The sequence below is a fragment of the Numida meleagris genome, chromosome 14 (genome assembly GCF_002078875.1).
Source record: "Numida meleagris isolate 19003 breed g44 Domestic line chromosome 14, NumMel1.0, whole genome shotgun sequence".
In the NCBI taxonomy this organism is placed as follows: Eukaryota; Metazoa; Chordata; class Aves; order Galliformes; family Numididae; genus Numida; species Numida meleagris.
Window position 1 is genome coordinate 10,220,443 of NC_034422.1, and position 14,723 is coordinate 10,235,165.

General features: G+C 46.7%; 1 protein-coding gene across 4 annotated transcripts in view; it reads left to right on the top strand.

The window, feature by feature from the left end:
• Positions 1-14,723, top strand: part of TAOK3 (TAO kinase 3) — a 71,325-nt gene that overhangs the window by 19,482 nt on the left and 37,120 nt on the right. For 2 of the 4 annotated variants that reach the window (XM_021412391.1, XM_021412394.1), the window contains exons 2-5: positions 7,247-7,345; positions 8,602-8,812; positions 13,482-13,553; positions 14,249-14,350. In XM_021412391.1, coding sequence (XP_021268066.1) covers positions 8,693-8,812; positions 13,482-13,553; positions 14,249-14,350 — 294 coding nt within the window. In that variant the 5' untranslated portion in view covers positions 7,247-7,345; positions 8,602-8,692. Of the gene's footprint in view, positions 1-5,040; positions 5,060-7,246; positions 7,346-8,544; positions 8,813-13,481; positions 13,554-14,248; positions 14,351-14,723 lie in introns of those variants that run through there. The other 2 variants (XM_021412393.1, XM_021412392.1) reach the window with 2 other exon arrangements.

The window sequence follows — 14,723 nt, forward strand, 5'->3', positions numbered from 1 at the left end:
ATTAATGACTGATTCTGCCTTGGCTGATACACGCTAGAGTAAATTTGTCTTCCTTCAGTACTAGGCTTCTCAGGTGCAATTGAATTTTTATGGGTTGTTTTCCTAAAGAAACTTCTTCCTGTTCAGTTCCACTTGCGAGGCAGACACCGAGCACCTGGGTGAAACAGACGGAGCCGCTCTTTAATGATGCGAGCGTGGAAAAAAAAAAATAAATTCCTTTTCTACATGTTAATGGTTGCAGTTGTGCCTGTAAATAGGTCAGGCAGAGGGATGCGCTGGAGTAGAGCGGAGGCACCGAGGGCGGACCGTGCTAAAATGATCGGCTGAGGCGGTCAGGCTGTTTCCTAAAGCGCTATCGCTGGCTGGCACGGAGGGAGCAGGAAGGAAGGGGCTGCGAAAGGAGAAGTGTGGGGCGGGGAGGGATTCGTGGGACCTGCAGCCTCCTGCACCCCTTCCCCGGGCAGCACAGCGGATTAAGAACAACAGTTAGGCTGCTGCGTAGCGTAGCCAAACTTCTGCCTGCAGATCCTGACGTGTCTCCAAGGGATGGGTGGCAGCCGTGCCCCCTGAGCCGGCGCGGTGATGAGCAGTGTTAGTTAGAGCAGGTCGAATGTTTGGGTGCTTAGAATGACGTGCCGGGCTGCAGGACGGAGCTGGGAGCAGGCAGCAAGATGCCCGTGGTTCTGGCTGCACGTGGGGTGGGGATGGATCGATCCAGCGCTGCCTCTTCTGTTGATGCAGCGACCAGAATATAAACTTCTTTAAAATACCGAAAATAGCTGTGAGCCGCAAAATGGATGCAGTTTTGGAAGCCGTGACATTAATAGGTAGGAAACTCTGAGTGTGCTTTCATAAACAAATGCGATGACTGATTTGTGCCTCTCAGCAGCACGCAGCCTAGCAGCCATGAATTTGTGACTGTCTGGAGCTGACTGGCTCGTCAGTGATGTGATAAAGAGGATGATAAAATGCTACAGGAAGTCCAACGAAAATAAGGAGGCAGCTTCCCTAATTTCATGATCCACGCGTGATGAAATTTTGACGTTGGGAGCGTAGATGCTAGTAATAGAGATGTTACAAATGGAGCTAGGTTTGCTTTAAAACGGCTTAACCAGAGGAAAAAAAATGCTTCAATAAAGGTATATATTTACAGTGAGACTTGGAGTTTACTCGTTTAATTTCATATCCCAGGGCCACTGCACACAGTGAGTGCCATTGTCAGTAAAGCACTGAATCATTTTTTATTAGCGTGAGTAATCTCTATTAGCATGAGTTAACTCGGAATGATCCAATGCACATGTCAGCACTGGAGGTTGTCGAATCCACGTCAGGACGTGCCATGATGCTGTTCGAAGTGGATTGCTGGGCTGAATGCTTGGCAAAGGGAAGCTCTTGTGTTTCTTTCTAGGGCCTGAACCTCTCGGGAAGAGGAGCAGTGCTTGAGGGACTGCTGCTGACTTTGACTGGGGACTGTGATGTTGCAGCTCTGGCTCCATTACCCACTCTCCTTACAGGTAGCATAGAATCACACTTTATCCCGAGTTGGAAGGGGCCCAGAAGATTCATCGAGTCCAACTCCTTGCTCCACGCAGGACCACCCAAAATCCTGGTGCCCTAACCCGGCCGTGCTCAGGGCAGCCATCCTGAGAGCTGCAGAACGTGCTGGGTGCTGCTGGCTTCTTGCTGTGGTCCTGAAGGTCACTGCAAAACTTCCATCTTCCTTCTGCACAAATGGGATCGCTTGCCTGTTTAGAAACTTGCAGGCCGGACACGGGAGAGGATTGGCCGCTTCTCTCCAGAGCGAAACCTTCTCTGACAAGCGTGGAATCGGTGATTAATTTAAGCAAACAAAGGCTGTAGTACAGCTGCTTTTTGTGTACACTGTGAGAAAACTTTAAACAACCGACTCGCATACCAGATCCGTGCCGTAGTGTTTTACACGTTAAAATAAGCGAAATACTGATACACTAGAATGAACGTGCGTGGCTTTTGTCTGCATAGCAGTGGCTGTAAAAGAGAAGTATTCTTAGCAATCAAAGAAATGACATTGAAAAGCTTAAAATACAGCTTTCAAGAGGGTTTTGTTTCTCGGAATTATTGGGCTGCGCTTGAAATAACTCGAGTCCTCGCTAACGTGAAGGTGGCACAGCTCTGCCAGCGCATGCAGTGTGACTGAATCACCTTCTGTAAATGGAATCAGAGGACTTTTTCCTTTTATAGCATGACGACAGCTGGGGCTCCTTATCATAGCAAATGCGTCAGGATCTGGGTAGGTTAGAAGCTGTTTCACTTTCCTGGACCGTAAAAAAGCCTTGGTGCCGCTCTTCCTTCCTTTAGGAGCGCTTTAGAGAAGCGACATGATTGAGAGGCTTCAAGTGGAAGGCTTCCCTTTGAATTTTGCTATCAGCTTAGAACCTGGAAGCCTCCATTAGTCCGTCCCCTGTTCCCCTCTGTCTGTGTGCGTGGCCGCAGTTCTGCTGGAGGTGTGTGCTGCAAATCCCCACTGCTGGGGGCAAACCCAGGCACCGGCATCTGCGGCATCGAGGGCTCTCCATCCGCTGTTCTCTGTGCATAAGGGAATTAGTGAAGAAAATAGGTTTAGTCCATTGAAGAAGCATTGGGTGAGGTGTTTGGGCACGGCCGCGCTAGCCATAAATAGCAATTAAAGGAAGAAATGGCTCGTACTTCAAAAAAAGATGTATTTTTGGTGTTTGTGTGTGTGAGTGCTGCAATGGAACTTGAACCTGTGCCTGCGCTGGGGCAGGTCTCTGGTTTGGGACAGTTCTGACCGGCAGCTTTTGAGCTGGTCTGAGAATTTCCTTCTTAGTGCCATCCTCCGGATTTTTGGAGAGACCGAATTGAAGAAAGGGGACCGTGTGCGTTTGCAGCTCTCGGGAAGAGAATTGGGGTAGAAAACAATCCCCCAAAAACCATTCATCTGGAACCAAATGTGTGAGTGCTGCTCCTCCCACTGCCGTTCCGCCCTCCTTCCCGGAGCTTGTTTTTCTGCTCGCTGCGGAAAACTCTGCCTTTGTTTTGGGAGGTGCCACGGTGCAGTTGGGCGCTAGCGTGAATTTTGTCTATTTGTGTGCACACGTGGAAGGGGCCCATTGTGGTGTGAGACACAGCTCGGGCTGGGGGTTACAAGCCATGTGCTTCTGCTCTATGCATAGGGCAGGGGAGGTGCTGGGGTGTTGGAACTGCCATTCTTGTAGCGTGCTGCAATATTAAATGTAGTCACGAGCTGAGAATGCTGGGCAGGTCACAAATTGGTCAAGGGACCCCAATAATTTTGGTAAAGAAGTGTCCTCACAGAGCGTGGCAGAGGTTACAGAAAATGGGCACGCAGCTGTGACCTCTCTGTTAGTAGTTTAGCCCTTGGAGGTCATAACTGGTAGCGGGAGGAGAATCTTCATGCAAACGTGCATGAAAACCAAAAGCAATAACGTGTGCATTTGAAGTGGGGAGGGCTGCTTGTTCTTGAGGACACTCTGTTTTTCAAAACCATTGAAAAAAAGGAGTGTGTTCCAGTAGTGCTTTGGGGAGGGAGTTTTGCTTTGGCTGGGCTGGGCTCCTGAGGGTGGATTTGAGGGACGGGGCAGGAGCAGCACAGCAAAATGCTCCAGGCTGAATTGTTAAGGTGGTCATGGGACAATCATAGAATCATTAAGGTTGAAAGAGACCTTTAAGATCATCAAGTCCAACTGTCAGCCCATCACTGCCATGACCACTGAACCACCTCCCGTAGGATCACACTGCAGAGGGTCATCAGAGAGGCCCTGGGGACATTCAAGGAGACATGCGGCTGTCCTGAGGGCCACTGGATGTCCCAGGGCATTGGAACATCTGAGAGGCTCCAGGAACATTCCATTAGACATGGGAACACGGGGATGTCCAAGGAGACACGAGGACATAAGGAGCCATGCGCAGCTCTGAGGGGCTCTGGGGGCACTCAAGTGCTTGCAGGGACCACCAGGGATGTCCAGAGAGACACGGAGCCATCTGAGGGCATCCCTGTGCCTACTTGCCTCATTGCCTTAGGGACTAATGGTCTTGCCCTTGCAGCTCTCAGTGCACTTCTTCAGCATCTTGCTTTATGCTGGTTGACTGGGGCATCTCCCATGAAGGAGGAGATGTTAAGGCAGCTGGTGATTTTTGCCTTGCCCCAGGCAGGGGCAGCCAGACATGCCTGGCATGGAGTGGTTTCCCCTTGTAGCAAACCCGGATGTCATAAGAGCCTGGCCCCTGGGCTGTGCCCATTGCCCCCACCAACAGTTGGCTCATTCAGGGCTTCTGCCTCAGCTGTGGGCCCTGGGCAGGCTCTGTGTGGGGTTTGGCTGTTCTGATGCAAGAGGCAGTTCAGTGAGAACATACCTGGAGCGGTTATAGGCCTTTAAAAATCAGTTTGCTTTCTAGAGCAGCTTTCTGATAGGAAACAACGGCAATAAAACCCAACTCGTAAACCTCTTGTTGCTGCAGCTTGTCCTTTCCCTGTTACCTGCCTGCGTGCCACTTCCCTGTTACCCTGCCAGGAGGCTGAAAGAGGGACTTTGTATTAAATATTTTTCCTTGGGTGTTGCACTGGCTGTTCTAATGGACAGGAAGACTGGTTTTCCCCCGGGGAACCATTGCAATGGAAATGCCCAGCTGCTGGAGATGCTCGGAGCGCTGCTTCACTCAAGCTTGCCTGTAAGCATATCACATCTATAAGAAATCTGCAGCAATCACACTATTGGTGGGTATGAAAGGGTGCCAAAAAGCCGTTGTTTGCAAGTTATCCTGCGTTACTAGATAATAATAAAAAGTTATTGTTGGATGCTATTTAAATCCTTAAAAACTCCAGTGTCTTGATGCTATTTCCCTTTGGTCTGTGCTGATTTGAGCGGGCTCAGGAAGCTGCTCAGGTCTGGGGCACCAATGAATGATACCCTGCCCAGCTTCCACGTCAGCAGACCATCACGAGCATTGGCGTGGCTGGCTGAGGTTCAAGCAAATCACTGCTCTAAGGCTGAGTGCCTGAATGTCACAGAAGCATTGTCCAAGTGGCACGCTGTGTCAGGTAGGATGTAGTTTCCTGATTTCTTTACTGGGGGGCAGGGGAAAAAAATTAAATCCAGTTGCCATCAGCGTAGCGTGTTTCATTCAGCCATCTTTTCTTAGAGGATCTTCGCGTGTCTTTCTTAGTGTCATTCCTACCGCTGCATTTACTCTCCAGTTCCTCCTGCCTCTCTAGCCCCGTGCAGCGCTCCAGAAGCAGAGCGTGAGCAGCGTGTCCCCGGGGGCTGAGCATTCCACCAGCAGCTGGTGACTGAGAGCAGCAATTTGGAGGTAGGCAGTTGGAAGCATCGCCAGGCGGCCTGGGCTGACCCCGCCGCTGTTCGCACACGCTCAGAAAATCTTGAGTCACCTGTCACATCCATAAGTCATCGCCCATATGACTAATGCTATTTTCATTTGAGGGCTTTGGAACATGCAGTCTCAAAGGCAGATTCCCCGCGTGCGTTTTGAAGGATGAGGGGTAGGAATCGGGCTTGCAGTGGAAATTGTTTCTTGGTGCATTAAATAAGTAGCTGAGCAACTGAAACAACATGCTGAAATGGATGAAACCTTGAATAATTTCTGCTGATGGCATTCAACTGCCATAACGCCCTGAAGAATTAAGCCAGGCACTATTTAAACTGTCTTTCCTTTAATCTTTCCATGCCTAGAAGGGAGTTTTAATACCAAAGGATTTATGACTTTGCCAGCTGAGCACCCAACCTGCGATTTGTATCTTTTCTGACCCTTGGTTCGTGCCATGCTGCGGTGCCATGCCAATCCCCAGCACTCAGTTTGCTCTTGATGCACCATCCCAGGCTTTGCTGATGCTCATTACTGGAAAGTCACCATCTTGCTGAGAAGGTTTGCGCATCGCAGAGCATCACCGTGCACATCTGTCCCAGTTGGAATGGCATTCTGACTTAGAGCTTCTCTTTAGGTGTTGGCGTGTGCGCATAGTGGGGATGGGTTGGGGTTGGACTTGGTGATCTTAGAGGTCTTCCCAACCTCAATGATTCTGTGCTTTAGTCAAGGCATTTTAAATCCCAATTTATTCTTGTGTCTTAGAGCTGCACTGATTTTGTTTATGGCACTGTTCCTTTGACTAGAGATGGATAAATACTTTTCTTCCTCAGTTTGTTTTTTGTTGTTCTAAAGCCAAATGGATTTTTCACTTGGCTGAAGAGTGCCAGACCTGAAATACTGCATTCTTTGCCCGTGTGTGCAGCTATGTGGTAAATATAGCACCTCTGGGTGAGGCCAGTCAGCTGGGGATGAATAATCATTTCATTCATCTGCCTTCCGTCATTGGTTTATTCCTGGTAGATATCAGGAATTCAAAGGAGAATATCACTGACTGGCTAAAACATTGCAGGCCTTTTTTCTGAAGCTCCTGAAGAACTTCTAAACAGCTCAGCAGCAGTGTGCTGTCACTAGGAGCAGCAGGCAGCAATGGTGGGTTTGGGAATGTAACTACAAGCAGGAAGGCTCCTGCACAGGTGTTATTTCCTAAGAAATGAAAAGATACTTTAGTTTGCTTATCACTAACTCGGGTAAGTATTTCGCATGTTGCAATGCAGCTGTAGGCATCTGAGGGCAAGATGTTTTCAAGCTCTCTGTTTGACCCCACTCAGGATGCTTGGTTGGGTGGTGTTGCACTTGGTTGTGTCCTCCACTGTGAGTGGTCTGGGCCTGATGAGAGGTGTTGGGTCTGACTGGTTGCCCTCTTTTCCTTTTTTGGCTTTGCTCACTCTCTTGCTGGTGGAATCCAACGGTGCTGGACGTATGGATGTCTTAGGACTTCAGGGTTTTGCGTATTGTCAGGTGCAGCACACTGAGCTCAGTGCCAGCCTCGGCTTTGTGAGCTTTGTCCTTTTTGAAGGCCATCTGTAAAGCGTGGTCTGAGAGTGGACTTCCAAACAAGCTTGAGAGCCTTTATAAAAATCAAAGGAACTGGCATTTATTCTCATTTCCTGTGTCCTGCCCTTTGACACACAAACATGCCAAGTCATTATAGAACACAAGAATAGAGCCTCTTCTCCTAAAGAGGGATGATTGTGTTTAGGGGGGTGATATCCCCTTTCACTGCACTTCCAAATGATCCCTTCTTGTTGATGGACTTTTCTAGACATCGTGTTGTCACGTATTAGGACGAGGTTCTGCATTTAAGTATTTCATTTTAAATACTGATATTTGCTTTCCTTTGCAGAGTACTGGAGTGCACAGCGTTTGGGGAGACGGGAGCACACAACGATGCTGCTGAAAGGAATCTGAGCCACAGAGCATGCTTTGTGCCACAGTGACCCAGGTATGCTTCAGCAGAGCGCTCTGAGCACCTCTCATGACCCGCAGTTGGTTGTGCGTGTTGCTCCACTACTTGTCATCCTGAGCCAAGGGGAATGTCTCAGCCTCAGATCGAAATTATGCTCTGCTTTCATCCTTGCTCTGTCTGCGGGGTGTTTGCAGTTTGAAGTCTTCCAGAGCCTTTAACGTGCATTTTAGTTTTAGTTTCATCTGCTTGCTGTATTTCAGCCAGTCTTTCTTCAGATATTGTACTGATTCATGATGTAAAGTAGGCAGAACGCTTTGGTGTTTATATTCATAAATATCTGAGAAGGGAAGGTATCCATAAGCCAGGTACTGAACTACGTATGGGGAAGCAGAGTTTTGAGATGTGCTTCAGACTGCTGTTAGAAACTGCTCCAGTTGACTCATCTGTGGGTAACCTGCTGGGCTTCAGAAGGCCAGAGCCGACCAGAGGCATCCATCATTCCTTTGCACACCAGTGGCTAGGAACCAGTGCAGATTCTTTGGGATGTTTTTATGATAAATGTGAAACTTTGCAGTGTTTTGCTTAAATAAAATGTTCAGGTTTAATACTGAAAATCTTCGTTTAAGTGCAGCCCCATTCCATGCTTTTAATTACATGCTTGTGCTAAGAAAGGTGTTCAGGGAGTAAATACCTGCCTTGCAGGATGGAGTCCAGGAACTTACAAAAGCAGATCTGTGATGGAAGTTTGGGCACTGTCAGAGTTACAAAAACCAATAGTACTGGCTGCCTTAGAGCACTAAAACTTAAAATAATATATATTTAACACCAAACAAAACCCCACGCTCACATGACGGTGAAGTGTTTCTGTGGAATAGAAGCTAACTGTTCTTTTGGCACCAGCTGGCAAGTGGGAGTAGAGAAACAAAGCAAGCAACCAGCAGAGGAAAGTAGGAGGAACAATAGTGATAGTCTGAAAACTGTCACATCAGGAGGGCAGCGTGAAGAGAAACAAACTCGTGTCACAGGATGTTGTGCATAGCAACAGGACTTCTGTCTTCAAGTGGACTTTAGTGTAAGTGTAGCACTTGCTTCCTGTACGAGGTAGAGCTGTTGTGCTCTGAATGCCTTTTAATCTCCGTATCTCAATTGGACTAACAATTAAAAGGGATTTGCTGAAGGAAGCGATAGTGAAATCTGTTGCTCCTAAAGTGCTTCCTCTTGTTTTGCTGTCGTAGAAGCGAGGAGAGAAACGCGTGTAAAGGAAAGAGATTGAAGATGAACTTTTTCACCAGGTGCTGAATGCTGTCTGCAAACTACGTTGTCGATGAAGGAAGAAGTTGATTGGGAACTGAAGGCGCCAGCTAGTTCGTAATAGTGTTCAACATGCGCAAAGGGGTGCCAAAGGACCCAGAAATAGCTGACCTGTTCTACAAAGATGATCCTGAAGAGATATTTGTGGGTTTACATGAAATCGGACATGGAAGTTTTGGAGCGGTTTACTTTGTAAGTATAATTCTTTCCTCCTTTTTGGAAGGTGGAACCGTGCTAAGGTGAAAGGGAACATCCTCTTAGTGCTCTGTGGTGTATGAGCTTTATCGTTACACATCTTGAAAATGAGTGTCTCCAGAGCACTCCCGAGCTCTTTGCTGTTGCAGCTGTATTTATGGTAGCAGTTAACTATAGACGTAATGCATCCAACCATGCAGGTTGAGTATATGGTATCTGATGCTGTCAGAGGCTGAAAGTTGAATCAAGGCAGTTGGAAATAAATTGGTCAGACTGGAATTTCAAGACACACTGCTTGGTGCTCGTATGCTTGTAAATCATTGCAAATAAATATACTAGTGAATGAATGATTCAAAATGCTTTTAGAGTGAAAAGCTACTTTTGTTAATGAATTGATTTCGTTGCTGTTTGAGTAAAGATTCCGTGGAAGTAGCATCAAATTACTTCCAGGCTTCTTGAGTGATTTCTCTGCTGTTCTGACAATTTAGGAGATATCTTTGCAAATACCGTCTTGCTTTGTCATCCTCATTTTCCTCATGCTTGTTGCTTATTACCATACTACCTTCAATGGCAAAAGCAAAGGGAAAGTCTTATGAGAAGTGGGAATTCAAGAGGTACTGTTTTGATTGATAGCCAAGAGAATTTAATCTGGAAGGTGAGAAGAGTAGTGCTTATACAATTAAAGGAAGCCAAATCCAAAACGTTGGACTTGGAAGTCATTATAATCCAGCCCTTATCAGTGAAAATTAAATAGAATTCAATATCAAAAAAATAGGTCAAATACAAATTACAGTTGCTGAGTAGCATGTCCTGCCACTCCAGAAGATCAAGTGCACCACAACTGAAACTTTTGAATATCAGACATGAATGTATGTAGAGGAGTGCCTGCGAGGCTGGGAGCTGTCGCAGCGTTCCCTGGTTGCAGTTCAGTACAGCAGTGGAGGTGCTGGTGGAACCAAAGGGGTTTTCTGCTGTGGGGGAGTGGGACAGACACTTGTAGCTGTTGGATGAAGTGACAGGTAAGTGGAAGTGTAGTGTTAAGTGTGCTGCATGGATAAGAGGCTGAGGTTGGAAAATGTATGAGATGTGTCAGTGCACTCTGTAAGAAGAGGAAGTGCTCTTCAGATAGGAGTAGGGAGATCCCACTCGCTGTGTTTCACAAGTGAGGATGCCCAATGTGCTAAATGGCAGTGATGAGGTAGTGAAGGTGCCTTCCTTGTCACTCAGTTCCTCATGCTTCCAGGGAAAGAGAGTGAGGAGTAGCAGAGATCTAATCTGCCCAGCTGGCTTACAAGAGAAATCTCGCTATGGTTAGGTAGGAGACTTCTGTGGTTCCGCAGAACTTCTCTTCCTCCACCTCCTATGTACTTTACCAGCCCTGTGTTCAGAGAGTTCGGCTCGGCTGCAGCTTCTTGCAGTAACCCAGTAACAGCTGTGTCCTCCAAGCCTGGTGGTGATGGAAGGTATGAAGCAATATTACTGTAGTACCGGAGCAAATAGAAACAGACACACGGCCACTTTCCCACGATCCATTCATGTTTCTGGGATGCTGGTTGGAATTCAGGCTGTCTTTCCTGTTGCACGAAGCGCTGAGCGGACACCAAGTCGTTCCTGGGAGTCTTTTCCCCATCCAGCTGTTGGCAGCTCTCAGGCAAGCATCCATCAGCTTGCCCAAGGAGGCCTCTGCTTCATCCTCGAGCTTCTCCCTACCATGCAGGGAATGCTGTGCAGCTTCTTGGGTTTTTCCTTCCCAAAAACTTCACGTTAATCTTGGAATGAGGCAGGGGCTGGGAATAAGATCTTGTGTCAGCATGGCGAGATTTCCATGTGTGCTTGGGATCAGAAAAGGAGAAGAGGCTGGAAACCCTTAGAAGGAAAAAGGCCTCCAAAATCATCTAAAAAATGGGGAAATGCCTCAAAATACACAGAAAGGGTCAAGCTCCTCCCTGGCTGATCATTATATAATATTTCTGGAGGCTGTGGGGCTTTTATTGCAGTTCAGTGCTGCTTCTCTGACAGAACTAAATACCATGGGCATGTTTGGCTATGGAGTATTCGGCATCCTAATAGACTCTTTTCAAGCCTACTTGAGTTCTGTGAGTTTGTATTTGAACAAGGTGATAAGGAGCCTTTTTCCTACCAAAAAGCTGGGACAAGAGGGATATTCCCGTTAGGTCTAATAAAAAAAAAGAAAGAAAGCGGTGATGCTCAAATGTGTTGTGTCTCAGGCTCACGTTTTGCCATTCAGAAAATGGCAAACAGTCAAATAAAGCTAATAAAGGACTTGGGGGTTCTAACTTGTGACTGATAAGTGATTTCGATTGTCCTGTGTTATTAGAATCATAGAATCATAGAATGGCCTGGGTTGAAAAGGACCTCAAAGATCATCAAGTTTCAACCTCCTGCTTTGTGCTGGGTCGCCAACCACTAGACCAGGCTGCCCAGAGCCACGTCCAGCCTGGCCTTGAATGCCTCCAGGGACGGGGCATCCACAACCTCCTTGGGCAACCTGTTCTAGTGCATCACCACCCTCTGTGTGAAAAACTTCCTCCTAATATCTAACCTAAATCTCCCCTGTCTCAGTTTAAAACCATTCCCCTTTGTCCTATTGTTATCCACCCTCGTGAACAATCGTTCCCTCTCCTGTTTATCTTACCAAGCCTTGGTGAGTAAACCTGGCATTGCTTTTGTTGCTGGAAAGAAATGCTCCTTGAAATGACAAAGATGAGCTGCAGTTCAGAGCCACTTCTTGTAACTGCTGACCCTCATCTGCTGCCTGACTTTACTGCTGGCAAGGATTAGCTTAGCTTTGATGTGAAAGTTAACCAGTGGAGATGGAAGGAAGAACTGGAGTCTTGTTGGGGCTGTGAAAACTTGTATGAGATGTTGCTGCAAGTGGGATCAGCTGCCCTGGAAGAAATCTGGGGATAGCAGTGCTTTCCATGCAATAATTAAATGAGCACAATGCTAGCATCTACAGCAGCTCTGGTTTTTTCTTGTTTGCTGTAGGCTGAAAGCAAATCCTTCAGCCTGTTTGAGCACTGAGTTGTGTATCAGCTCGCTGACATGCTTGTTTGAAGATGTGTGTTTTTGTATTAAAATCCATGATGTTTGGGTCTGGCTATTTTTGCTGGAAATGTAAATGTCCTGAGTTTTTTCTGACCTGCTTTTAAAACTGATTCCACAGTGGTTGTTTGGATGAGGTTTGCATTGGTGTGAGTAGCGTGCCTCCATAATCTGACATCTGCTCAACCACCAACAGCAAAGAGCACAACTGTGTGCAGATTGCCTGCGTTAGGTGACCCAATTTCATAAGGGATGTGAATGACACATTCCTTTTGTTGCTATAAATCCATTCCTGAAAACTTTACCTTGTGGTAACAGCCCAAGAACACCAAAATAATTTGCTTTATAACGACCGTGGCAGTAAGAGGAGGTCTGCTCCCCAACACAGGTTGTCTTCAGCTTGGAACATCCTCAAAGCCACCTTGCTGGGATGGTGTAGAAGTACATAGACCAGTTGTTTGAAGAACAGAGGTTTGGAAAAAGCCCAATATTGGATGAAACTGCACAAAACTGACCTTAGACTCGTTGATTTTTTTTTTTTGTCTGATTTTTGGAACCAAAACCAGGTGCTCTTTCTTTCCCCTAGAGCAATGAGTCTAAGTCACGTAGACTTTGTCCTCAGATGGTGCAGTTAAAATCATGATACAGCCTGACATTGGAAATAATTAGACCACAATGACTGAACTGGAGGAGCCGCTAAGTAGGGGAGCAAACTAAGTAATGCTCGGGAGTTTTGCTTTTGCTTTTTTGGCAGCAAGTTTGAGGAGAGAGAAATGCCCAACGAAGCAGAGATGAGTCGTTCTGGAGCCCTTACACATATGGGTGGTTAACTACTGCTTTAAGTACCTCAGGGCATAAGCCTGCTGTAGTGCTTGGAAAATTGGATTTCTAGTATTACAGGCATGGTGAAATGTCCAAAATAATGGATGTCGCTTAATTCAGCTTTTACTGCCTTGGAGACATTGCCCAAATGACACGGTTGTTCTTTTTTCGGCATTTACCAAATTGTTGGGGTTTTTTCCCACTTTATCCTGCACACCAAATCCAGAAAATGGAAACAATTTGCAGAGGAAGGAATGTTGCTTTTTTTTTTTTTTTTTTTAATTAAGATCCAGGAGGAAGCATCTTCTTGAAACTGGAAGCTGCGCTACCTGTTTGACAGTGTCGCTGTTGGCATGGCTGGCTTTGGGTGAAAAGTTGGTGTGCCTTTTTGTTTGTTTCTTGAGGAAATCTTCTTCCCCAAAGGTTTACCTGAAGCTGTTTTCACAGCCGCTCCAATCCAGCTGTATTTTGTACGTTCACAGTATGTGTGATGCTGAACCTTGGTCCGTGCATCACTAGGGAGGTGTCAAGTGTAGTAAGGGCTGAGGGAGGGACAGTGATTACAGAGCGATAAGGAATGCCAGAAAAGAGTGATAAAACAGTTGTCTCATAAATCTTATCATGACGCAGGTGTCTCTGAAGTGTAGGAGCTTGCCAGGATGCGTGGTACGGGGGAAGAAGGTCTGTGTTTGCTAAAGGCACGGCTCGCGCCACGGGGAGGAAAAACACGATGCGTTGTTTTTTTTTTTTTTCACTGAATTCCTTTTTCCTCCTGCAGGCTACAAATTCCCACACTAACGAGGTGGTGGCAGTCAAGAAGATGTCCTACAGCGGGAAGCAAACGAACGAGGTGAGGTGGTGAAGCCGACTGTGGTACACCCGCACTGTGAAGCCAGTGGGATTAGCAGAGCAGCCTTCTAACGCTGCAGGTGTTGCTCGCTTCCATAGGAAGCGCCGAGGTTTGCAGAGGGCAAATGAAGTTATGCAAATCTTGACAAACAGCGCAGTTTAAGAAAGCAAGGAGGAATTCAGAACACGTGTAGGGTGGTTATTTCTGTAATAAGTGCAGTAATAACACCTGGGCTGCAGGAGCCATAACCGCAGCTCATTGAGGTGTCGAGTGAAGCGTAGGGCTGGCCTGGAACCCTGCTCAGGATTTATAGTATAAAATTGCACAGGTGTCATATTTGGAGTATCAGCCTCACTTCAGTTACTGCTTGTTAGTTGCTCTGCTTTGGGGCATCTGAGCAGTTTCCGGTGCTTAACAGTTGCAATGCTTTGAGTAAAATGTATTGCAATCAAATGAGGGGGGAAAAAATAATTGTTGTCCTCCAGCTAAACCTATCTTAGGGCAGTCATAGTGCAGCAGGGATGCAAACAACTTCAGTACAGCTGTGCTTTTCCAGCTACAACTCTTGTCATGTTTGCATCATAAAACTGCCCTCTGGTTGCTTTTCAGCCTGTTCCACCATGTGTAGTACATGAGAGCACGTAGGGGATAAAGCAGGGAAATGTACCCACGTCTTTTTGTTTTGTTTCCATTAGAAATGGCAGGATATCATCAAAGAAGTCAAGTTTCTACAACAGCTGAAGCACCCAAACACCATAGAGTATAAGGGCTGTTACCTGAAGGAGCACACGGCATGGGTGAGTGGGGTGGCATTTAGGGGCTCGGTGTGCAGAAGACTTAGAGCATGGCAACCAGGCATCCAGTGCACGCAGCGTCTTTGCATGCAGCAGTGTTCATCTGTTGCTGCCCATTGTCTCTTTCATCTAAGGAAGCTTCCAGGTTACTTAAAAGTGGTGGGTTTTTAGGATACTGGAAGAGATCCCTGTTTCTCTGTAGCAGGTCTCTGTATTTGAGCAGGTTAAAAAATGAGGATGGAACATCCTCTAGAGCGTCTCCTCATGAACTTCCCAATGCCCAAACCTTCTTTGCAGCAACGTAGGATGTCTGTCATTGCTGGATTTTGCTTGGAGCATTTTATTTTGTTCACTGCTTACTGCAGTTTCCTAAAAC